Source organism: Astyanax mexicanus, unplaced genomic scaffold, assembly GCF_023375975.1.
Source record: "Astyanax mexicanus isolate ESR-SI-001 unplaced genomic scaffold, AstMex3_surface scaffold_48, whole genome shotgun sequence".
NCBI classification, from domain to species: domain Eukaryota; kingdom Metazoa; phylum Chordata; class Actinopteri; order Characiformes; family Acestrorhamphidae; genus Astyanax; species Astyanax mexicanus.
This window is the reverse complement of record NW_026040058.1, coordinates 645,314-671,552: the sequence shown is the minus strand read 5'-3', so window position 1 is coordinate 671,552 and position 26,239 is coordinate 645,314. Positions and strand designations below refer to the sequence as shown.

General features: G+C 36.6%; 1 protein-coding gene across 2 annotated transcripts in view; it reads right to left on the bottom strand.

The window, feature by feature from the left end:
* The window catches only part of LOC125797532 (interleukin-2 receptor subunit beta-like), a 33,938-nt gene extending 9,408 nt beyond the window's left edge, over nt 1–24,530 (bottom strand). Inside the window, exons 1-9 of one of the 2 annotated variants that reach the window (XM_049473962.1) lie at nt 24,345–24,530; nt 16,747–16,833; nt 8,178–8,295; nt 7,878–7,956; nt 5,618–5,708; nt 5,232–5,356; nt 3,212–3,434; nt 1,651–1,726; nt 1,116–1,200 (exon numbers count right to left, since the gene is read on the bottom strand). In XM_049473962.1, coding sequence (XP_049329919.1) covers nt 1,116–1,200; nt 1,651–1,726; nt 3,212–3,434; nt 5,232–5,356; nt 5,618–5,708; nt 7,878–7,956; nt 8,178–8,295; nt 16,747–16,825 — 876 coding nt within the window. In that variant the 5' untranslated portion in view covers nt 16,826–16,833; nt 24,345–24,530. The remainder of the gene's footprint in view (nt 1–1,115; nt 1,201–1,650; nt 1,727–3,211; nt 3,435–5,231; nt 5,357–5,617; nt 5,709–7,877; nt 7,957–8,177; nt 8,296–16,746; nt 16,834–24,344) is intronic. The other variant, XM_049473963.1, reaches the window with a different exon arrangement.
* Between the last annotated feature and the right edge of the window lie 1,709 nt (nt 24,531–26,239).

The window sequence follows — 26,239 nt, the reverse complement described above, 5'->3', positions numbered from 1 at the left end:
GCCATGGTTGACCACATGGTCAACCAAAGTGGCTCGGATCTCATCAGAAATGATTGTCCTTGGCCTTCCTCGTCCTCCCCATCGTCCTCCTCTTACTCTCACTCCTCTGGCTCTGGCTCTGCCTCTGTTTACAACATTGGCCTCCATTGCTCCAAAACAGAAGAGCTCACCTGTTGCCCTTTTATGCTAAAGCTCTGATTGCTGAGTGGAAACATGTGTGTTAGGTGTTTGCCCATGTGAGGAGTCAGTGTGCATAGTAGGGCAATTAACTTTAGAGTTTTGAATAACAGTGTGTTCCTTGTGAAAACAGGAGATTTTCTTCATGACAATTGTGTGTAGAGTTTTGGAAAAAGTGTGTTTTAGAACTGCAATTTGAGTGTAAAGCAGGAATTGTGCTTGTAGTTTAGCAGAATTGGTTCAGGGGGTTGGTGCATGAGTTACATTTTGTGGTCATTGTGTTTCAAGTACCAATATTTGTGTGTAAACAATTGAGAAAAACTGTAATATAAAATATTTTTTTTCCTCTGTTTTTTTATTTCTTTGGAAATATGTTTGTACTTTCTGGAAGAATTATTTTTTCTGGAAAAAAAATCAAGGGGGCCAAGACTATGGACAGGTCACTTCAGTTTCTCTGATTTTGCTATTTATAGGTATATGTTCCCCCTAAATTCCAAATAAAAATATTCTTATTTAGAGCATTTATTTGCAGAAAATGACTGAAATAACAAAGAAGATGCAGAGCTTTCAGACCTCAAATAATGCATCTTAGCATCTTCTCCTCCACCAGTCTTACTCACTGCTTTTGGATAACTTTATGTCACTCCTGATGCAAAAATTCAAGCAGTTCAGTTTGGCTTGATGGCTTGTGATCATCCATCTTGCTCTTGATTACATTTGATTATATTCCAGAGGTTGTCAATTTGGTAAAATCAAAGAAACTCATCATTTTTAAGTGCTCTCTTATTTGTTTCCAGTAATTTGTTACACATTACTGTATGCCTATATATGTAAACAGGTAGTACAAAGTGAAATGTATGTAAACTTAATCCTAATGCAAAACTGCACTATTAATAATACCTTTAAACCATTAGAGAAGTAAATGACAGATAGCTAACCTGAAAGTTTCCTTCGTGGACGGAGAGAAGGGGCTGAAAATATTTGGACGGGTCAGGAATGTGCTCGGTGCCTGCTCTCAACATACTGCAACACAAAACAACACACTTTAACAACAACAAGAAATACACTGACACTTCTGATGAGCTGGTGGTTAAGTCCTGTTCAGTACGTAAACTGTATAGTCTGAAACCCTGAAAGATCAGTCTAATTTCACAGCAAGAACATCACAAGTGTGACACCCATATATTTTTTATTAAATCTGATTAATCAAATCAAAACACTATTTTAAATGTGTTCCAGTCCTAAGCCTTTCTAATGCATTCTGATCCTGCTGCTGCTGCCAGTAGAGGTCAGTGTAGCGCTGGCCTCTACTTTTGCTGTGACTAGCTGAGGTAGCCTCAACTCCCCATCTTAGACCAGAGGCCACTGCAGTCCTGTCCTCACTGAGTGTTTCATCCTGCTGTTAGTAATCACACATACAGGTACACAGGGTTCTCTTTCCTTATATTACAAATCATACATACAAACACTTACCAGCATCTGTGGGCAATGCAGACGGTGATTAAGATGAGCAGAATGAAAGTCAGTGCTATGAAGATCCACAGCAGTCCTGTTTCAAACACAGCAACACAAGAGTTCAAGCGTTTTAAGTTTTAAGTTTAAGTCAAGTCCAGTCTCAGTTCCCGCCCACTGTCCAGTCTTTTGCCCAGCACCCTGTCCAGTCCTTGTATGCATTCCCTGTCCAGTCTGTTTCACCCCCTGGTTCAGTGTCCGGCCCTGTCCCGTCTGTGTTTCAGTAACCTCCTCTATCTAGTGTCCAGCCCCTTGTCCAGTGCTTGTCCCCTGTCCAGTCTAAGCTCCCTGTCCAGTCTTTCGTCCCAGCCTTGTTGCCTGTCCAATCCTTGTCCCCTGTCCAGTCTAAGCTCCCTGTCCAGTCCTCACCCTCCTTGTGTATAAATAGCCCATTGTCTTTTGTATTCTTGTCTTCCTTATATGCATGTACCAGTTTTGTATTTTCTGTTTCTTCAATCCAGGCCTGTTGTTTTGTTATCTTAGTAAGTGTGCCAAGTCTGTTCTTTTTTTATTCTTAGTGTAATTCTGCATCTACGTCTGTCCCTTTCATACATGGCAAATGTAGTAACTTTAGATGAGCTAACGTAGCATTCTGGCTTTTTGTTTTCTCAATATTTGTGTTTTGCTGAGGAATCTAAACAGTTACCGGAGTTATCCATTAACACACAATGCTGGTTCAACAGTAAACTGCTCTGCACTGTCACCGGGTTTGATAAAAGCTTCTCATCATTGACTGAATTAAAAGATCAATCTGATCTTATAAGAAGATCTTCTTTTGCTCTGAGAACTTTCCACTGCTTTCTGTAAAAACTACAGAACACAGCACAGTACTTTTACTTTCAGTGCTTGAGTACATTTTACAATAAACTAGTTGCAATACTTAAGTACAATAAATGTTGAATACTTATTACCTCCACTTAAGTGTGAACTTCTTATCTAATCAGTTTTAAGAGAGCACATGTACTTTTCTCAAGACTGGTCATTTGTGTTCTACCACTGAGTTAAAGTTTTTTAATAATGGGAAAGGGAGGGTTTTTTAATACCCTGTTAGACCTTGAGCAGTAGATTGTAGATGGCAGAGAGTAAAATTAAATGAAGCTTGTAAACAGGTTATTAATCCACAAATTAAGAGACAACAGAAACAGTCAATGTGCTGTCCAAGTTTCAGGCTCATTCTGAACAAGCTACGCTAATGTAAACAAATCAGACATGCACAGACTTTACTGTGTGATGTCAGCATTGTCATGAAACTGTTTTAACCTGCATGTTTTTCAAAACTTTCACCTTGCAATGCTTTTTCGATAAGCTCTGATTTAAACACTGTTTTTGTGTAGATAGCACTTTTAAAAATATCCAGATTTGTGTGGACAGAGCCTAAGAGTTGTCAAACATGAAAGTAAATCTCTGTAAGTCATCTGTTTCTCTCTGATGCATTTAGGTGGAGAATATTTCAAATCCTAAAAAGGGGTCTCACAGTAAAAAGTAAAGAAACTCTGCTGTAGAGAGAGAGAGAGAGAGATACCTGGAGTGAGTGCATTATTGGTCTCCCGTGTATTTTTTTTCATGCCAATGTCGGACGTCCAGTTGGCAGAGGGGCTCCAGTCGCTCCACTGCCCATGATGTTGACCAGCATTTTTAGAATCCACAGGCTTTATCCTGACCCGGGCCTCGTACTGTTCACCCAGAACCACCGAGTCATTTTTCAGCTCAACAAATGTACGGACCACATCTACTGGTTTAATGTCCTAAACAAACACACACACAATTTTTATATAATATTGTAAATGAATACTGAGGTCATCCAGACTATGAAGGAACACATAAGGAATCATGTAGTAACTTAAAGTCTTAAAGAAACCAAAATACTCTGTGAAGCATTTATGTGGCTCTTGTCTAGTGTGCTGTTACATTTCTGAGGCTGGTAACTCTGATTAATTTATCCTGTGCAACAGAGATAACTCTTGGGAGAGCACTGTTCAAAAGCGCATTGTGCAGCTGAATTTAGGGCGTGTCCTGTGTCTTTAGTATTGTGAAGACGCAAAAAATACGCTGTGCGCAGCTCAAAATTCTTAATTCACTTAATTATTCATTGGTGTGTTTTGGGCGTAATGTGAAATAATCCCATGAGTGTGTCATTTGACTCTGACTTTGGCGCGTTGGTATCTAAAGAGCGCTGCGCTTTGTGAATCTCAGCAGAGAAGACTGACCTGTGCGTTTAAGGTACGCTGTGTAGGTAGTTCAGCAGCTTATTTAAGGGAAGAGCAATGTTAATTATTTTTTTATCCTGTTTATTGTTTATGTAAGCTGAGTTTACAAAACCTTTATCTATAGCTTTAGATCTATAGCTTTATATATCTGTGTATTTCACATTTTTTTAAGTTTTATACAATTGACAAGTGCCAGAGTGTGGTGGCAATGTGCTTTGATGTTTTTCAAATATAAAAAAATATAAACGTGAATTTCAGTTAAATAATAGTGAGGTGAAATAAAATAAAATTATGTGCAGTTGAAGTACTTTTCTCTTTTCATTTTTTACTTACCAAACTGCAGGATTTAAGTGAGAATGAGCATCTGCCTATATGCCTATATCTGCTATATTCAGCTACAGTTATTAAATCTGTGTACTGTACAGAAATATAAATCCTTACAAATGTCGGAAATAAATAAAACTAATAATAACTAACAGTTACTGTGCACATTTTAGGTATATTTTATTTTATAGTTGATTGCTGAAGGCTCTGGGTGAGGTGTTTTTTGCTGTGGTAAAGAAGTGATGGTGTGTGGTATTGTGCTTGGGGTGCGCAGTGCTCATGGTGAACAGTGTTCCAGTCATGGTTGCGGTTGGGGTTTAACTGGACTAGTCGCGCAGCTCTATTTTCCGCCCCAAGATAGAAACACGCCAGAAATGTACCTGAACACACGTCACTTCCGGACCACCACGCCCATCGTCTTTAATATATTTCTAAACTCCACCGCTATTTTAACAACGTGTGCACAAAACATGGAAATAGACTGTTGACGGGGTGTAAGATAGCAACATGCATTGCAATGTGCCTTGTGCTGTGTGCACGATAGGGTCCTTGGTTTTCTTTTTCTGGGCCGGTCCTGATAAGAGCCACTTGAAGATACTTTCAAAGTTATTGTTTTTTTTTTTTGATTGACTGACCTTTATTAATTAAAGTAGTTTTTTCTTTGCTTAGTTGGGTAGTTCTCGCCATAATATGTATTGGAACATTACTTAAGTAGAGCTATTCACTGTATACCAACTCTACCTCTTCACAACTTTACAACAACTGATGTTCTCAAACACATTAAGAGAACAAGAAATTCAAGTTAAAAATTTCTAATTAACTCTTGACAATTCAACACAGCTGTTAACTAAATGCCTGAGTTCCAGGTGACTCAACCTTATAAAGCTGACTGAGAAAATCCAGCCAAGATGTGCAAATCTGTCATCTAAGCAAGAGATGCTACGTTGAATAATTTAAAATATAAAACATATTCTACTTTGTTTAACATTTTTTTGTTAACTAAATACTGACCTTCCAGCTGTGTGATAAGGGCTTGAACTGTAGCTGATAATCAAAATGGATGACAGAGAAAGGGTCTCTGTTCCAGCTGATGTTCCCCCTGTAAACACTTGGCCTGCTCGGTGGGTCCAGTTTAACTGTTAATCAAACCAATCAACACACAGCAGCATTAATCAACACTCTTATTGCGTAATGCAGCTTCACTTTATTGTAATTTATATCAAGAATACCCTCTGTATACCAATCTAATAAATAAAGAACTAGGTTAATAGAGGTGTTTCCAATAAATTGGAACATAAGTTGAAGAAGGTAGGTGGTTCTAATTATGTGTAAGTGGAAGCATAAGATAGGTGTTGTTTCCAATAAAGTGGTAAGAAGAGACACATGGAGAAACGCACTGTGACGACCAGGTTTGTACTTCTCCAGCCTGGCAGCCTCAGTTCCATTACAGATCACCTTCAGATCGATATTTGCAGCAAAGTTGAAATTCTGCATGGAACACAGAGAAATTACAATCACTTTAATGGCGAATTGTGATCACAGGTACGTGTATATCACCCAATCGTCAGGTATCTGGATGAGCTATGTTTTTTTCTGTTCCACTCTAAACATTGCAGTTGATACAGCACGGGGTTAGTTTTACTTGGGGAGGTGGAGTTTTTTTAACCATTTGTTACATAAACTTAGTGTCAATACAGAGTTCAGAAGGTGACTAAATCTGGACGAAATATGGATTAAATCTCATAACTAACTATCACTACCCCCCTCCACCCCACACACACACATTCACCTGGTTATCAGTCACATTTTCCCTTTTAAAGCTCTTCAATAAACTTTTATTGGTAACACTTTACATGGATTGGTCCATTGTATGGTCTTGTTAATGCTCAACTGACATTCAACTAACACTGAATTGAATGTCCATTAAATTTAACTTTACCCTATGTTGAATGTAAATGATTCAAAATTGAACCTAACCCTACACCTAACCCTAACCTTAACCCTTAATCAACCATAAAATCAAACCCTACACCTAACCCTAACCCTAACCTTAACCTAAGCTTAAAATCTAACCCTAAACCCAATCCTAAAATATTAAGATAAGAGTTTGGGTTAGAGTTGAATGTAGGGTTATATTCAATAGAGAATCATTTACTTTCACCTTTTAGTTCATTTGCATTTAATAGACATGTAGTTGAATATTAGTTGAATGTCAGTTGAGCATCAAAAAGGCCATCAAATGGACCATCCAAGCATACCTGTCAAGTCTCCCGTTTTGGCCGGGAAACTACCGTATTTTACTCCTCTTTCCCGCCGTCCTCCCGTATTAGTATTTTCCCGTAAATTTCCCGTATTATACTAAATAAAAATATATATAGGCCACAGGCGACAATGCACTGACCGCTGTGTGTCTCTTAACCAATCGTGGTGCCGGTTCAAGTAGAAAGTCCCGCCTTTCAGGAGAAACAGCCAATCAGCTAGCTGGTTTTGCGGAGCGCAGTTTAGTGTGCGGGAAGCCCCGCCCCTCCCCTCGCTGTGAGTTCAGGCAGCTAGTCGGAGCAGCTGTCGTTAAAACTAATCTGGATATACGGAGATTTTTCTAAAAGAAAGGTAATTAACCATGTAAACTGTGATGAGATTGTTTCTGATAGCTGGTTAAAAAGACTCTTCTCTGAATCAAAACATAAATTAAACCCACTGTGTGTTTAATAAAATACAGCTTGTGACTCAGTTAGCTTAACTTTAGAATTAGCTAGATAGATATTCAGGGTTTGAGAAAAATCTACATATATATATATATATATATATATATATATATATATATATATATATATATAATGCCCTGCCCTGATGTGCCTGATCAGCCAATAACTATCATTTCCAAACTCTATTAGTTCAGGGCTAGTTTTAGGGTTTGTTAGAATTTGTTTAAATCTCAAGTATTGTGGTAATGTATTATAATGTAATGTAATGTATTATTTAGAAGGGGTAGAAGAGATGGTTGAGCTGGAGAGAGAGAAAATGTGGAGAGGGCTGAAATTAACTGAACTGATCAGGAGTGGACTGAACGATAGAAAGAAGTATTAATGAAAGATTATTAATTGTGTAGGCCCCTTAGGACTATTATTTACTTATGGAATATATCTGATCCATGTCCTTTTTGTAAATTTGTGCACCCTTCAATTTCAATTTTAAATCTATTAAATAAATAAATACAAATATATATAATATATATATATATATATATATATATATATATATATATATATATATATATATATATATATATATATATTTTTTTTTTTTTTTTTTTTTTTTTTTTCCTCGTTTGGGCTGTTGGGGCGGCGGAAAAAATCCCTTATTTTTAAGTCCAAAACTTGACAGGTATGCATCCAAGTAAAGTATTACCCTTTTATTTAGCACATTCTAATGATTCTAGATGATTCTAATATAAAAGGCATTAGAACGATTCTGAGCTATAAAACAGTAAACCTGCAAACCTGGTGATGTATTAGCATTGTTATTTAGCAATAGCTGGTGTGGAAGGATTTTTTTCATAGATTAAATGTTGTGTTAATGTTGTGATTACTTTTTTTTGCGATTGATGCTATTAGTTATAATTCAGAACAATAAATGTCAAATTTATCTTTTGCTCACCGGTGAAGGAAAGTCAACGACGCAGCCTCTTGGGGCGTCAGAATGATAGCTTAATGTCTTCAGTTCACATTGTTTCTCTCTGCAACACACACACACACAATAGATAAAACAATACAAAGCTGTTAGCATGCATTAGTAGTTTATGATGAGAAAAGAGAATGGATAAAGTGCAGGTGTACCTAATGTACTGGCTGTTCAGTGTACATATAGTAAACTGCCACATGAAACACACACACACACACACACACACACACATATACCAACACACACACTGAAACTCATTGATGAGAAGTGACTCACTGAGATCCTCGGAATGTGTCTCTCGTGGCTCTGAGGCTGCAGTCCTGCCCGCTGTGCTGTGTTTTGTGTTGCCAGGTACAGGAGATTTGAGTCTTGTAGTTATTTACACACAACAGACCTGAAACCCACACAATACAACACACTCAACAACAACCCACACACTGACACACCTTCAATACTGAGTGCTTCAGAGTAACTACTGAATCAGTCAGAGTAGATACTGAATAAATCAGAGTAGATACTGAATCAGTCAGAGTAGATACTGAATAAATCAGAGTAGATACTGAATCAGTCAGAGTAGATACTGAATAAATCCGAGTAGGGTAACACTTTATAATACTGTTCCATAGTTAATAGGTAACTAAGCAGGAACTAAGCAGTAACTAATTAATAGTGCTGCATTTACACCTAAATATTTTCTATTAACTACCAGGGAGTACTGAATAATTACTCAGTAGATAGTACTGAACTAATGATTATAGTAGTTCACTATTAACTCCACAATAATTACTGAGACTTACATATCTCCCAGAGAACTACTTACTAATAATGTCTCCTTTATAATAACTACTTATTACTTACTGCTCAAATCAACATTAACTACTGAAAACCCTTACATGCCACCTGGGGAACTATAGATCTAAATCAGTCTACACAAACAATTATTCTATCAGTGGTGATATTAAAGGCATATTTGAGTGACACCAATTGTAGTAGTGGTAACCTTAATTACTTTATTATCCTCAGTTCCTTCCAAATATTAGCAACATATAGTAAAATACTACAGTGTTTATTACTCTGCTTAACCATCATTTTTGGAAGAAAAAAACAACATTATAACGTAATATTATTGCATAGAACAGTGGTTCCCAACCTATGGGTTGCGACCCAACCTATGGGTCGCCAAAGATCCACGATGGGTCGCGAAGCCCTCTTGATTTTAAGGGGTTTAATTTTAATACTATATATAGTCTAGGGTAAGCAAAATTCGCCGCTTCGCTGCGCTCTCTGTCTCTCTCTCTCTCTCTCTGAAGCGCGCGCGGGCGCTCTCTCCGGCAGCGCGGAGCTGAATTCAGCTCGAGGCTGAATATAATAATATAATAATATAAGAATATAAAACTCAGTTTAGTTAAATAAATGAAAATGAGTGAGGGCCTGTAAAGTTAATCAATTATTGTCCAATATTTGGTCAGGTTGAGGTTTTGGTGAGCTGTTTTACTGATTTGAAACTGAAACTGAAACTGATATTATTCTTTTTTTTGTTTGTTTGTTTTTATTTTATATAAATTATTTTTTATTCATTTTAAATAGTTGTATTATTTTATTGATCTAATTATTTTTTTCTTCATAATATAAAAATTCCTTATGTTTTATGTATCCATTTTTTCCTTTTTTACGTGTTTATTTTATTCATCTATAGTAAATGTCAGTTTTTATTTATCATTTCTAACCCCCCCCCCCCCCCCCCCACCCCAACCCCAACCCCAACCCCAACCCAATTATACACTTACATCTTTTACATTGGGGGTTGGGTCACCAAAGCTTACAATGGTAAAAATATGGGTCCCTGAAGAAAAAGGTTGGGAACCACTGGCATAGAAGACATTGATGAAAGTTCTCCAGAAGGCATCTAAGACTCTAAGAGTGACTGTGAGACTGTAATAATGTAACAATCATTGCTTTAATACTAGGTATCAGCCTTATAAAAGTGCATCTTCAGCCTTTGCAGTCTCACAGAGATTTTTTTAACTGCGCACTATTAGGGTAATTACGGTAATTTCACAGCCGACGCAGCTCTCCTGGTCCTTCGTTTAAATTCTCTGCTGCTGCTGCTGCTGCTGCTGGAAGAGGAGGATTAAGAGAGACTCTGCTGCTTTCATATTTCTGTATTTGATTGAAAATAAACTAGTAATCAAGATATTGAGATCTTTTCCAGCTTATTTTACCCCCGGATCAGAGGAGGACTCTTTGTGGGTTGTTAACCAGCTTTAGGATGTGTGTTAGCTAGCTAAGTTAGCTAAGTTGTGTGTGTAGTTAGCGTTAGCCAGCTAAGTTAGCTAGGTTATGTGTGTGTTCGTTAACTGGCTAAGTTAGCTAGGTTATGTGTGTGTTAGTTAGCTAGTTTAAATGTGTGTTAGTTAGCTAGGTTATGTGTGTTCGTTTGCTAGCTAAGTTAACTTTTATGTGTGTGTTAGTTAGCTAGGTTATATGTGTGTTATTTAGCAAGCTAAGTTAGCTAGGGGAAATGTGTGTGTGTTAGCTAGGTTAATTGTGTTAGCTAGGTTAATTGTGTTAGCTAGGTTAAATGTGTGTTATTATTATTATTATTATTATTATTATTATTATTAATGTATATTTCCCTTTATAATACTGTGATATGATCTGCCGTAACTCCTAAAGAAGAACACAGTAACTCCTCAGTAATTAGTAATTAGTTAACATGTTTCTCACTTTATAATACTGTGGTATGATTTACAGTAACTCCTAAAGAAGAACACAGTAACTCCTCAGTAATTAGTAATTAGTTAACATGTTTCTCACTTTATAATACTGTGGTATGATTTACAGTAACTCCTAAAGAAGAACACAGTAACTCTTCAGTAATTAGTCATTAGTTACCATGTTTCTCACTTTATAATACTGTGGTATGATCTGCAGTAACTCCTAAAGAAGAACACAGTAACTGCTCAGTCATTAGTAATGAGTTACCATGTGCTGCTGTTAACTCCCGAAAAAAGAAGACAGAGACCCCTTATTAATTATCTATGAAGAACACAGGGATGCCTAGTCCGTTATCTAACACAAATATTTATTCATTTAAACATGATTTCCCCCAGAATAAGGATGTAGGACACAGCCTAGAGTAAAGCTGTATGTGAGCCATCACTTCTACTGAGCACATCTCCAGGAGGACTGAAGAAGAGCACAGGTTTAGAATAAACACCTATAACACACTGACAGAATATTACAAAAATGGGGGTTAAGCAGACTACTGCACATTTCAGTGTGTCTAACATTTGGAAGATATTGAGCATACTAAGGTAAGTAAGGTTAATATATGATAAGTGGTGTCACTGACTTTAATATCACCACTGATAGAATAACCTGCAGCAGCAGATAAACACACTGATAGAGACACACTGATAGAGGCTAGGGTCCGGCGCTGTGGAATTACCGTAATTACCCTAATAATGGGCACATAAAGTCTGTGAGACTGCAAGGCTAAAGATGAACGTTTATAAGGTTGGTGCTGAAAATTAAAGCAGTGACCATTAAAACAAAATTGAGTACAGTCAGTGTTAGAGTCTTCTGGAGAACATAAATAATGTCTACTATGTAATAATATTACTTTTATATTACAATATTATTTAAAATAATATTACGTTATTTTTTAATTATTTTTTTTCTTTTAAAAATGGGGTTTAAGCAGATTACGACACACTGTAGTATTTTACTATATGTTGCTAATATTTGGAAGGAACTGAGGATAATAAAGTAATTAAGGTTACCACTACTACAATTGGTGTCACTCAAATATGCCTTTAATATCACCACTGATAGAATAATTGTTTGTGTAGACTGATTTAGATCTATAGTTCCCCAGGTGGCATGTAAGGGTTTTCAGTAGTTAATGTTGATTTGAGCAGTAAGTAATAAGTAGTTATTATAAAGAAGACATAATTAGTAAGTAGTTCTCTGGGAGATATGTAAGTCTCAGTAATTATTGTGAAGTTAATAGTGAACTACTATAATCATTAGTTCAGTACTATCTACTGAGTAATTATTCAGTACTCCCTGGTAGTTAATAGAAAATATTTAGGTGTTAATGCAGCACTATTAATTAGTTACTGCTTAGTTCCTGCTTAGTTACCTATTAACTATGGAACAGTATTATAAAGTGTTACCTCAGAGTAGATACTGAATCAGTCAGAGTAGATACTGAATCAGTCAGAGTAGATACTGAATAAATCAGAGTAGATACTGAATAAATCAGAGTAGATACTGAATAAATCAGAGTAGATACTGAATCAGTCAGAGTAGATACTGAGTCAGTCGGAGTAGATGCTGAATCAGTCAGAGTAGATACTGAATAAATCAGAGTAGATACTGAATAAATCAGAGTAGATACTGAATAAATCAGAGTAGATACTGAATCAGTCAGAGTAGATACTGAATCAGTCAGAGTAGATACTGAGTCAGTCAGAGTAGATACTGAATCAGTCAGAGTAGATACTGAATAAATCAGAGTAGATACTGAATCAGTCAGAGTAGATACTGAATAAATCAGAGTAGATACTGAATAAATCAGAGTAGATACTGAATAAATCAGAGTAGATACTGAATCAGTCAGAGTAGATACTGAATAAATCAGAGTAGATACTGAATAAATCATAGTAGATACTGAATAAATCAGGGTAGATACTGAATCAGTCAGAGTAGATACTGAATAAATCATAGTAGATACTGAATAAATCAGGGTAGATACTGAATCAGTCAGAGTAGATACTGAATCAGTCAGAGTAGATACTGAATAAATCAAAGTAGATACTGAATCAGTCAGAGTAGATACTGAATAAATCAGAGTAGATACTGAATAAATCAGAGTAACTCCTGAATCAATCAGAGTAGATACTGAATCAGTCAGAGTAGATACTGAATCAGTCAGAGTAGATACTGAATAAATCAAAGTAGATACTGAATCAGTCAGAGTAGATACTGAATAAATCAGAGTAGATGCTGAATCAGTCAGAGTAGATACTGAATAAATCAGAGTAGATGCTGAATAAATCAGAGTAGATACTGAATCAGTCAGAGTAGATACTGAATAAATCAGAGTAGATGCTGAATCAGTCAGAGTAGATGCTGAATCAGTCAGAGTAGATACTGAATAAATCAGAGTAGATACTGAATCAGTCAGAGTAGACACTGAATCAGTCAGAGTAGATACTGAATAAATCAGAGTAGATACTAAATAATTCAGAGTAGATACTGAATCAGTCAGAGTAGATACTGAATAAATCAGAATAGATACTGAATCAGTCAGAGTAGATACTGAATAAATCAGAGTAGATACTGAATCAGTCAGAGTAGACACTGAATCAGTCAGAGTAGATACTGAATAAATCAGAGTAGATACTAAATAATTCAGAGTAGATACTGAATCAGTCAGAGTAGATACTGAATAAATCAGAGTAGATACTAAATAATTCAGAGTAGACACTGAAAAATTCAGATGAGATACTGAATAAATCAGAGTAGACACTGAAAAATTCAGATGAGATACTGAATAAATCAGAGTAGACACTGAATAATTCAGATGAGATACTGAATAATTCACAGCAGATGCTGAATAATTCACAGAGTAGAAACTGAATAATTCGGAATAGAAACTGAATAATTCAGAAGAGACACTGAATAATTCGGAGTAGATCCTGGAAAATGTAGAGTAGAATGTGGATCATTCAGATTAGATGCTGAATAGTTCATAGTAGATACTGTAGAGTTGGATCTAAATTATTTAGAGTACATACTGAATAATTCAGAGTAGATACTGAATAATTCTGAGTAGATACTGAATAATTTATCGAAGAAACGAAATATTTAATTGTAGAAACAGAATCATTCATAGTAGATGATGAATAATTAGTACATACGAATTTATTCATGCTTAATCATGGATTCATACATAATTCATACATTAGTTACTGTATATTATACCACAGTTATTTTCAACCCTGCAATTGCAATGTGATTGGCTGAGAGGAGTGTCGTTATTAGTCAGCAATGCACTGTAAACGAAGCTCTCTGTGTATTACTCCACCACATACAGGTAACCTAGCAACGATGCAGTGCTTACAAAGAAGCTACAAACAGAGAAGCAATGGAACTATTTTATCTCGCAGAGGTTTTATAACGAAATAGATCATATTTTCTCATCATCTTTACATCAAACAGTCAGATTACTCCACCACATACAGGTAACCTAGCAACGATGCAATGCTTAAAAAAAAGCTACAAACAGAGAAGCAATGGAACTATTTTATCTCGCAGAGGTTTTATAACCAAGCAGATCCTATTTTCTCATCATCTTTATATTAAAATCTTTCAATAAACAGCAGTAATGGAACTGTGGTATAATCACAATAATACACTCGAGGTTTGTGCTATAACCTGTAATATTGCCACTGCTGTGCTGATCTACAGCGCTCTGCCTACAGCCTCATGCCTACAAACGCATTTTTGCTCATTCTTCTTTACAAAATAGCTCAAGCTTAGTCAGATTTCTTTCAACAGTGGTTTTCTTCTTGCCACGCTTCCATAAAGGCCAGATTTGTGGACAGATTCTGACTGTGGATTTCTGCAGATCTTTCAGAGTGACCATGGGCCTCTTGACTGCTTCTCTGACCAGTGTTCTCCTTGCTCAATCTGCCAGTTTAGGTGGAAAATTATGTCTTTTTAGGTTTGCAGTTGTATAATTCTTTTTTTATTTTTGGACGATAGATTGACCAGTGCTCCTTGAGATGCTCAAACCTTGAAATATGTTTTTATAACCTAAACCCACTTTATCTCTGAGGTGCCTGGTGAGTTCTTGGTCTTCGTGGTGCTGTTTGTTCACTAGTGTTCTCTAAGAAACCACTAATGCAGTAACATAAGAGATGTATTTATACTGAGACTAAATTCACAATTATGCACTATTTTGTGTTGGCATATCACTTAAAACCTTAATAAAAAACATTTAAACGTGTGGTTGTAAGGTGCAAAATGTGAAAAAGTTCTAACGGGTATAAATACATACATGAGGTCCTATTTTAGTGATCTATAGCGCACTAGGTAATTGCGCTTTGCTCAGCTGGGTTTAGGGGCGTGTCCTGTGTCTTTGGTATCATAAGGGCGCGAAAAATATGCCTTGCGCCGCTCCAACAGTGAAAAGTGTGTATACAAATTCTTTTAATTATTCATGGGTGTGTTTTGGGCGTAACGTGAAATAAACCATTCAGTGTGCCAGTAATCATTGCCTTTTAGACGCCAGGTGTGCTCTGACTTCTGTTCATTCCTATTTTAAGAGCGCTTAGGAGACTGACTGAGCGAACCATTATTTACACTGGAGGGGGACCCTCAGTTACAATGCTGCTGAGCATTTACAAGTTAAAAGGGCTAAAAAATATATATAAAAAAATGAAATAAAAACTGACAAATAAAATATATACGTAAAAAAGGAAAAATAGGACATTTTAAAAAAGATCATAATAATTTATATAAAAAGCAAAGAATTTATTTCTTATGAAGAAAAAACTAACTAATTTGATCAAGAAAATAATAAAAATAAATAAAATGAATAAAAAAATTATATAAAATATAAGCTCATTAAAAAAACTCATTTAAAACAATCACAGGCATTTAAAAATAATAAAAGTTTCATTTCAGTTTAAAATCATTAAAACAGCTCAACCAACCCTCAGCCTATCCTTTATATTTGACAATATTTGATTAACTCTACAGGTCCTTAATCTTCATCTTAATTTATTTAATTAAACTGAGTTTTATATTATTCGTAGCCTGGCGCTGAATTCAGCTCCGTGCTGCGGAAGAGAGAGAGAGAGAGAGAGAAATTTAATACCATGGATTTTACTACATTGATTCAATGTTTTTTATTAAAACGCCTGCAACATTTTAGAGAGCTGGACGAGATTTTAATAAATGAATTAATATATTTAATATTTTTATAAATTTGCCCTGGTGATAAGAAACGAACGCTCACATATAGCTTTATATTTCTGTGTTTTAAGTTGTTCTAAGTTTTATATAACAGACGGGCAGCACCAGACGCCAGGGTGACAACGTGCTTTATTTTTAATAATAAAAGTGAATTTCAGTTAAATAATAGCGAGGTATCTCTATTTCTAAAACTCCAGCATTTGAGTGAGAGAAAGCATCTGTTGAAATTCTCAAACAGTGCCCACTGTGATTGTGATTCAGTTCTGGCTGCGTGACTGACTGTTGAATTTAGACGTCCATTCACCGGATCTGCCGCCAAGATAGAAACACACCAGAAATTTACCTGAACACACGTCATTTCCAGAACACCACGCCGATCGGCGTTAATATATTCCAAAAATCCAACGCTAAAATAGACTGTTGAGGGAGTGTATGATGGCAATGCGCCTGCGCCTTGCGCAGGGTGTACGAGAGCATGTGTTTCATGCTAAAGCTTTTTGTTAAACCTTTATTCAGCAGATTCTACTTTAGAAAATATCAAATCTACCATGATATATTTTAATGGATAAAAACTAGGGTTTGGCAGACATACCACAATAGTTTTATCTCCCTTCCGATGTACAGGGAAGTACAAGCATATTAACTCTTCTAATAATAATTTTGAAAGTTTGAAACAAATGACACAATATGAATAGTATACAATTTTTCCAATCTTATATTCGCTTTACATATCGATTAATAGCTTTAGTCTTAATAAAATAAAAAGCATGATTAATGACTATTATTGAATTAATTTTAATTATTTGAATCGATTGACACCAATTATAACTATATTATATATTTACGCACTTACCTGAGTGTGTGTGATTGGTATGACCAGGCCGAGCTGCTCCAGAAAGGAGCAGAACAGGAATTAGCCAAGCACTCCACATCACAGCTGCTGCACACACACACACACACAGAAGTAGAAATCAATTTATAGTGTAAAATTATATGAGTTTAATAGAATGTTACACAAACACACACAGTCACATCTTCTGCATTATCAGAGGGGAGGCACTAACTGTCGATATGATGACACACGCAGGACAGAGCAACCGCAAACAGAGCTGTTTATACCTGTGGCTGAAAGTGTAACTCACACTCTAAACACGGCCCTTTACACACACCCTCACCATCAACACCAAACATCAGCCGGACCACCTGCCTACCCTCACCAACACATCACCAAAACACAAGGAAGCACAAGGCATTAGGTGTTTCTAATAAAGTGGCCAGTAAGAGAAAGCACAAGAAAAGGGTTTCTAATAAAGTGGCCAGTGAGTGAAAGCACATAGAAAGTTAGTTCTTATAAAGTGGCCAATGAGTGGAAGCACAAGGAAAGTGTTTCTAATAAAGTGGCCAGTGAGTGAAAGCACAAGATTAACAGGTGTTTCTAATAAAGTGGCCAGTGAGTGGAAGCAAAAGGCATTAGGTGTTCTAATAAAGTGGTCACTGAGTAAAAGCACAGGGTAGGAATATTAAATACAGTGGCCGGTGAGAGGAAGCACAAGGATTTAGGTGTTTCTAATAAAGTGGCCAGTAAGTTAAAGCACAAGAAAAGTGTTTCTAATAAAGTGGACATTGAGTGGAAGCACAAGGGGGAGCTGTTTCCAATAAAGTGGCCAGTGAGAAGAAACACAAGGAAAGTGATTTTAATAAAGTGGCCGGTGAGTGGAAGCAAACGTTACAAGGTGTTTCTAATAAAGTGGCCAGTGAGTGGAAGCACAAGGAAAGTGTTTCTAATAAAGTGGCCAGTGAGTGGAAGCAAACGGTATTAGGTGTTTCTAATAAAGTGGCCACTAAGTAAAAGCACAGGGTAGGAATATTAAATACAGTGGCCAGTGAGAGGAAGCATAAGGATTTAGGTGTTTCTAATAAAGTGGCCAGTAAGTTAAAGCACAAGAAAAGTGTTTCTAATAAAGTGGACATTGAGTGGAAGTACAAGGGAGGTGTTTCCAATAAAGTGGCCAGTGAGAAGAAACACAAGGAAAGTGATTCTAATAAAGTGGCCAGTGAGTGGAAGCACAAGAAGGTGTTTCTAATAAAGTGGCCAGTGAGTGGAAGCACAAGAAGGTGTTTCTAATAAAGTGGCCAGTGAGTGGAAGCACAAGAAAGGTGTTTCTAATAAAGTGGCCAGTGAGTGGAAGCACAAGGAAAGTGTTTCTTATAAAGTGGCCAGTGAGTAGAAGCACAAGATTAGCAGGTGTTTCTAATAAAGTGGCCAGTGAGTGGAAGCACAGGGAAAGTGTTTCTAATAAAGTGGCCAGTGAGTAGAAGCACAAGGAAAGTGTTTCTAATAAAGTGGCCAGTAAATAAAAGCACAAGGAATGGGTTTCTAATAAAGTGGCCAGTGAGTGGAAGCAAAAGGTAGGTCTCATTTGTCTGTATCGTATCCCACAGTTTCTAAGATATTGACACAGTTTGAACATTACATTGTTCTGTCTGTGTGATTCTGTGTTGTATTCAGTCTTTTTATCAGGCACAGTTTCTGCACAACAACGTTTTTTTATGAAGTTGTGTGATTGGTGTATCACAATACTACTATTACTAGTAACACCTAACCAACCACATTGGGGTACCCATGCAACAGGAAAACACTTGGCAACAGGTAAATCACAGCTAACATGCAACCACCTAGCAATCCGTTGCAATCAATCGGAAGCATCATATTAACCTTCCAATTTTCCAGAGCTCAATCACAACATTTGGCACAGCAAAATCTTAGCAAGCAGAGTTTCCTTAGGTAACAACAACCTAGCAATTGTCTTCTGGACTAGATAAGAATGAACGTGTTCAAACTATGAATAATGCCAGGGGTATAAAGCCCCTCTAGCCCACACCTGATGAAACTTCATCCTGTACTTCTGAGATGATGTTTTTCACTTTCAAAAAGCAAAATCTGAATTCAGATGTAAAGTTTGAATCTGAATCTAAATGTAAAAAAAATTAACAGAAAATATTACAATATTTTAGTAGAGAATTAACTGATATGTTGGTTCCTGAGGTTAAAATTAGGGTTGGTAAGATATGTGTGTAAAATGCTAATATTAGAATCAATACAATTAACATTTATACAGAAAACTGATGTTTTACATCAACTGTGCTTATTAAAACTTCTCTGAAGCTCTCCTCCTGGGGTGTAGTTTTATTTATAGTTCTCATCATATCTTTACTTGGATGGTAAATCAGGTGAGCTGCTGATGGAATTGAACACATTTAATGCGGTGCTGGCTGGGGGTGTCCAGTTTTGTTCTTTAAACCAGCTTGAATTAACTTAGAATAGTATATTTTTTACATTGGCTTTATTTGACATGTTGCTTCTCATGTAAAGTTGCTGTTTATTTTGGAGATGTGAGGTTTTTGCGTGACAACTTGGCCTCACACATTCTCTCACTTTATCTGCAGAAACACCTTACACTTTATTAGACACCAACTACATTGTGCTATTACTCACTGGTCACTTTATCACAAAAAAGATTAAACTGATCTGTTGGTTGTGTGTGTGTGTGAGTGTGTTCCATCTGAGTACAGGTACACAGTGCAATTAATTACATTCCTTCTAAACCAAAACGGTGCAACATTGAACAACGAGTACAGTATAGACAACACAAAGTGCAGAGGAAAGTAGAAAGTGGGGAAGCCCTCCCCTCGCTGTGAGTTTTGGCAGCGGGTTGCAGCTGAGCTCGCTGACATTAAAACTAATCTGGATATACAGCCATTGTTAAAAAGAAAGAGTTTCTAACCCTAACTGTATTTACATTGTTTCTGATAGCTGGTTAAAAAGACACAAATTAAAACCCACAGATCAAACCAGTGTGTCCAATAAAATACAACAAATTTCTCAACCCTGGTCTCTGTCATAAAAGTTTGTTTTCCACAGGATCCAACTGACCAGCTAATTAGCAATCCTTCATTAAGTTTAACTGTTAAAATTCCTTAGCCCCGAATGGACCATAAATCAATCAATATGTGTATTAAGCAGTTCATTAGACACACCTTACCACAACTTACTTTATGAAGGGCCTTTAAAGCAGAAAAGAGAAAGCATATATATATGCAGTAGAATATGCAGGAACAGGGTTGAGAATCACTGTACTTCACAGTAAATAGAGGGATTCCAAATGTTTTTTTTTCCCTTTTTTTTACTGTAATTGTATGTTTTCAGCAACTATACAGCAACTTATACAATAGTGTAACAATGTTTAAGCAGGTTTGTGAAAAGTATAAAGAGAAAGAGAATGTTGCAAAAGTAATTCATTTTAATAGTTCTGGGTTAGTTTTAGGTTATGTTAGAGTTTGTTTAAAACTCAAGTATTGCGGTGTAATTTATTATTTAGAGGGGCAGAAGAGATGGTTAAGCTGGAGAAAGAGGAAATGTGCAGAGGACTGAAATGAACTGAACTGATCAGGACTGAACTGATCTAAAGAAAGAAGTGTTAATTAAAGAGTATTAATACTGTAGCCCCATTAGGACTAATATTTATTCATATTTTTTAATAATTTGTTTCAGTGTGTCATAAAAGCTAAAAGAACAGTTTTTAAGTTATGACATTGTTACATGAAATCCATTGCTGACATACTGTTTTGAATACTTTATTAAAGAATGGATTTGCTGATGGAATATATCTGGTCCTTTATATAAGACCTTTAAGAGAGGGCATTCCTGCCGTAAAGTGAAGATTTCCTGAAAATATATTTGAAAAATGTTTTTTATTTAGGCTGTATTACGTATATAGAAATGTCCACAGCATTTCAGTGTCAACAAAGGTAGGCCTTTTTAGATTCTGATCATTTAATTGTAGTTTGTAAGTTGGATACTGAACCTTGGTTGGGTAGTAGGACATCTCGAAGCGGGCAGTAGAAAATTATAGCAGCCCGTGTTCTTATATATTTGCTGTATATATACATCTGCCATATGTTGCCACCCCTCAAAAATTTCTGCCCTACTCCTGCCACCCCATAAATATTTTTCTAGATCCGCCCCTGCGATCAGTATCAAGTATAGGTGACATAGGTGACTAATTTTCAAACAAACAAATATATTTCATTTATTAGGATATAAACTGTCTTACAAATTCCGTTGCTGTTCCAGTTTTCTCCATAATGTAAATCTGTTGTTGTTTATGTTGTATCAGAATTACCAATAGAATGAATGGACCAATAGAAACTTATATCTGTAACACATGTGGGACCTATTAATATTACATACCATCACTGTTAAATGGAACATGGTAAACCGTATATAAACGTGGTATATATCATTTGACCCATCTCCCTCAGCTGCCAACATCTCTTAACCCATCTCCCAACAGCTGTTATGTGGTGGTCTATCCTGTGGGGTCCTGACCATAGAAGAACAGGGTGAAAGGAGGATAATAATGTAGGTACAGATACAGGACTACAGTCTGTATTTATAGAACTACAAAGTGATCAATGAAGCTGAACAAATATAGAGAGAGTATAGACACAAGGAAATGGTCATAATCTTGTGTTTGATCTGTGTATATACAACACTGTGCAAAAGGTAGAGTCACTTGTGTAAGTCATTACGAAAAGCTACATAAGATCTGGGCAACAAATGTTTATTAACTAATTAAAAGACTAATATTAGATTTAATACAAATAACATTCATAAAGAAAACAGTTGTATTTATTAAAATATCTCCAGCGCTCACAGAGCTCTTAATGGATGTATTATTATTATTTTTTATAGTTCTCATCAAATCAACACCTGACTAACTCAGTGCTTAATGATGGTAAACTTAGTGAGCTGCTCATGGAATTTAACACATTTAACTTGTTCTTATACTAGCTTGGATTGATTTGGAATAATATATATTATGTTGCCTTTATTTTACAAAAAAATCTTTATGTTGCTTCATGCACCTGTACCTGTACAGTACCTATAAAGCTGCTGTTTATTTTGGGGGATATGAGGTTTTTGTGTGACAGCGTGATTTCACACACTCTGTTATTTTACCTGTAGCTGCAGTACTAAAGTGACTGAGTGAAACTGTGTGGCATTCAGTTACAGTGTGTTTGTATGTGTGTGTGTGTGTAGGTGGGGAGGGTATGCATTTTGTGCATTCAGTGGAACTTGTAAATGAGTTAATGTTCAAACAGAAGAATTTGCTTACAACTGTAGTTTTATTGCGAAAAGCACCAAAAGGCAAACCCACACTAGTGCATTTGTGTGTGTGTTTGTGTGTTTGTGAAGGTGTATTGCAATGCTGCTGTGCTTCATTTAAAGCCAACCTTAACATATTACTTTATTCTTATTGTTAATTGCAATTACATAACTTTGACCCAACCAGGCAAATTTTGAACGTCTCCTTTTATTAATCATTTCTTCTGAAATCAAGTGTGTTAACATAAAAGTTTATCCTGCTTTTGTTGGAGTAACTGTCTCCACTGTCCAGAAGGATTTTGGAGCATTGCTGTAATAATTTATGTTCAATCAGCAACAAGAGCATCAGTGGGATCGGGATGTGGGCTGGTCACCACCACATGTCAGCCTAATACCCCTTTTTAACACCTCAGACCTCTCTTTCCTTGCTTCGTTCTTTCCAAACATTAACAATGATCCTTTTCACTGTTTTGTATTCACCCAGTAATATTGAAAGCTTCTCATTCAGATTAGAAACTCTGATGTATGGTTCACATAGAACTATGAGTTTCTGTTTATTTTTCATGCCATGGAAAGAGTCGTCCCCCAAAACAAGGGTGTCTGCTGTGGCCACAGCTTGGAGCCCTGTGGCTCTTCTGGAGTGTCTAATGGTCCTCGATCAGCACAGAAATGACATTCATTAAAGCAGAACTCTGGTGTAAAATGAACTTTTGGTTTAGTAAAACATGATAAAAAATACTTACCTTTAATGAATAGCACACCTCCGTTCTCCCACAGTGTTCCGAGATCTAGAAATTTTAACAGTTTATCCAAACACCCTTCAGACTGAGTGACACGGGGCATAATTTGCCTCGATAAATCGCTTTTTCAACCGTTATCCAGCTCAGAGTAGCTCCACACCTCCTTTTTAGAATCCAGAGAGCCCAGACATTTAAAACGAGATATTAATAAGTTAAAAAAGTGCAGAAGAAGCTTATTAAAAATCACTGTTTACATCCCATAACGCTAGCTTCAGTAATTCTGCCATTACTCCTGGAACCGGCTCCTACGCTATGCAGAGTCTATGTAATGTTATTAATGCCACGTTTTAAATGTCAGGGCTCTCCGGATTCTAGCAAGGAGATGTGGAGCTACTTTGAGCTGGATAACAGTGGAAGAAACTATTTGTTGGGGCAAAATATGCCTTGTGTCACCCAAACTAAGGAGTTTTTAGACAAACTTTTAAAATCTCAGAATGCTCTGAGAGAACGAAGGTGTGCTATTCAACAAAGGTAAGAACTTTTTTTCATGTTTTTCTACAGCAAAAGTCCATTTTAAACTGAAGTGCTCCTTTAAACTCTGATAACAAGGTCCAAAACAGTAAGAGGCATCTTATAGGTTTCTTCTTTAGTAGCCTACAGGAACTTCTCTGACTTCTGTGTCTATGGCCAGAAGAAAGTAGTACATGGTTGTGCTATGGTAGTGCTAAGCTAAATAATGAGCTCAGACACTGTAGCTCGAAAATGTTTGAAAACAAAAAAATATATAAAAGATAGCAGATAGCAGAGCTAAGAAGAGAAGCGTCTGAACGGCACCAAAACAGGATGGAGCTGCATCATTCAGGAGAACCCAGGACTTCCACTGCTTCACAGCTCAATACTGGGGGCTTTATACCCCTCTAGACTTGCCCACACCTGGCATGGTGGCAGTAGGTATCTTCAGAGACTAGACAAGCTCTGCGTGTTCATTTGCCTGGGTTTGTTAGCAATGGATACAGTGTAAAATAGCTTAATAAATGAAATCATTACAAGGTGCGTCTAAATACAAATATTTGGACATGTAGCATATTTCCAGTAATGTAACAGTGTCCCTTAGACCTAATGACCCTGTTATTATTACAGAACGTCACTTCTCATCACACAGCCTGGTTATTGCAGTGCTCAGAGTTTTTGTAAACTTCCTGACTGGTCCCCGTTATGACATAAATACACCCCCATACAGAGACACACACACACACATACACATACAGAAACACTCACAAGTCATCTAGTGCAAAATTTAGTGAGCGCTTCTCTAGTGTGAGTTATATGTGCTCTGTGAAACTTAGGCAGAAACAAACGCAAATTTGCACACACACACGCACACACAGGCACAGAAACCAGTTCTGTGGTTCATTTGCTGACCTCAGGATCACAAGATAAAATCTTCACAGACACACTCTACACTGATGAGCAAATGATGACATCATTTTGAATCATCTGTGTGTGTGTGTGTGTGTGTGAGAGAGACAGGAGCAGACTCACCTGTAGCTCAGAGCAGGAGAGATTCTGCAGTCAGAGAGGACAGCAGAAAATATATCCATCCATGTGACCTTTTCACACATTCACTAACCCCTCTCTCTTACTCTCTCTCTCTTTTGCTCTCTTCCTCTCTCATTCTCTGTCTCTTGCTCTCTCTCACTGTCATCATTTCTGTCTCTCTCTCTCTCTCTCTTCCTCTATGACTGCGCTTCTGTGTCACTCACTCAGTTCCTTGGCCCCTCCCTTTCTACTTTTGTCCATTCTCTCTCTCTCTCTCTCTCTCTCTCTCTCTCTCTCTCTCCCCCCCTCCCTCTTAGCTCTCGTTCTTAGCTTTCATTGGAACATTTGCAACAACTTTTGCACAAGCAATGATTTATATAAAAAAGTGTAAATATAAAAATAAATTATAAAATAAAAAGTGTGAACTTACATTATTTATAATTGAATTCTAGTAACTGTGTCATGTAATCAAAATACAAAAAAAAACAATACATGTAATCTGTTACAATAAAAAACTAAAGAATTTGGTTACAGATACAGAACAAAACAGTAGAGAGATTACTAGAGGTTTATTTTACAGCTGAATCAGATCACTACTCTTACCACGTCTGTTTCTAATCCAGCGTGGGCAATAGTTTGTGAAATGCTGCTGTTGCTGATGTTTGTCATGACTTTTTCTGTCTTGAGTTGAGTATAACAAATCCCACGAAGGAGAATCATGAATCATGTGGGTGCTGTTAAATGCATTTATTAATACAGATTATAACAAAGGCAAAGAGAACAGTACTGTATAATGTAAATAAGACCATGCAGTAGTACATATTCTTTCAGTAAACACTCCACTCCACTTATAAACACAATAAACATCTAAAGAAAAAAAATAATCACCACTGAATCCAGGCAGACAAGCTGGAGTATGATTAGAGGACTGTTGTATGATTATATAACTAGCAGGTTGCTGTGTGATTACACAATTAAAAAATATAATCTTTCTCTTCCTTTGACTACATTCACACAGCAGGTAACAGTGGCCCAAATCTGATCTTTTACGTCAGAAAAAATCAGACAAGTAGTTTGTGTGGCAGTGTGAACAGCATAAACACACTGAATCTAACATTTTAAATTCCAATGTGACTCTGTCTGTCAGATCAGATTTTGCAACTTTTACACCAAGGAGAAAGAAAAAAGGGTGTCAGCAGGACACAGAAAATGGACTTGAGGAGACGGGAAAAGCACGACAACTGTGAATAAGTGTTTGATTGGAGGGATAATGAGGTAACAGAGCTCAGTAATATTTGGACTGATGTCTTTGTTTTATTAACATCAGAAAACTTAAAGCAAAAAAAAAGTTTAAAATGAAGTTTATGGAAAGGACTGGCTCTTCGCGGCTGAATAACATGTCCTTTTACAGTGGGGTTGGAGTGAATTCTCAGTGATAAGCTCAACTCTATCCTGAACTCATTCACAGCCCCTGAGATTCTGGCCAGGATGAAACTAAACCTTTACATGAAGAGATGCTGTTTAGTGCATGTGCATCAGTTACACAGCCCAGACTGTTCAGACAGATGTCAGATATGCGTCACATTAAAAAGATGGTATAAAAGACCTGAAATAAAAATCAGATTTGGTAAGAAAATTGATTTAGGCCTCCTTCACCTGCTGTGTTAATGAAGCTTTTACCTTTGGACTGGGTCGTACAGGGTGAGCATTTTTTGGTTTGTTAATTATTGCAAATCTCCACTTCCTATGTACATCAAATGTTTTACTATCTATAAGTGTGCAAATAGTTCTCTCTCTCTCTCTCTCTCTCTCTCTCTCTCACACTCCTCTCTTTTTCTTTTTTTCCTGTTAGCCGCTGAGACTCATGTTAACCTATTACTATAGAGCGGCGTATAGAC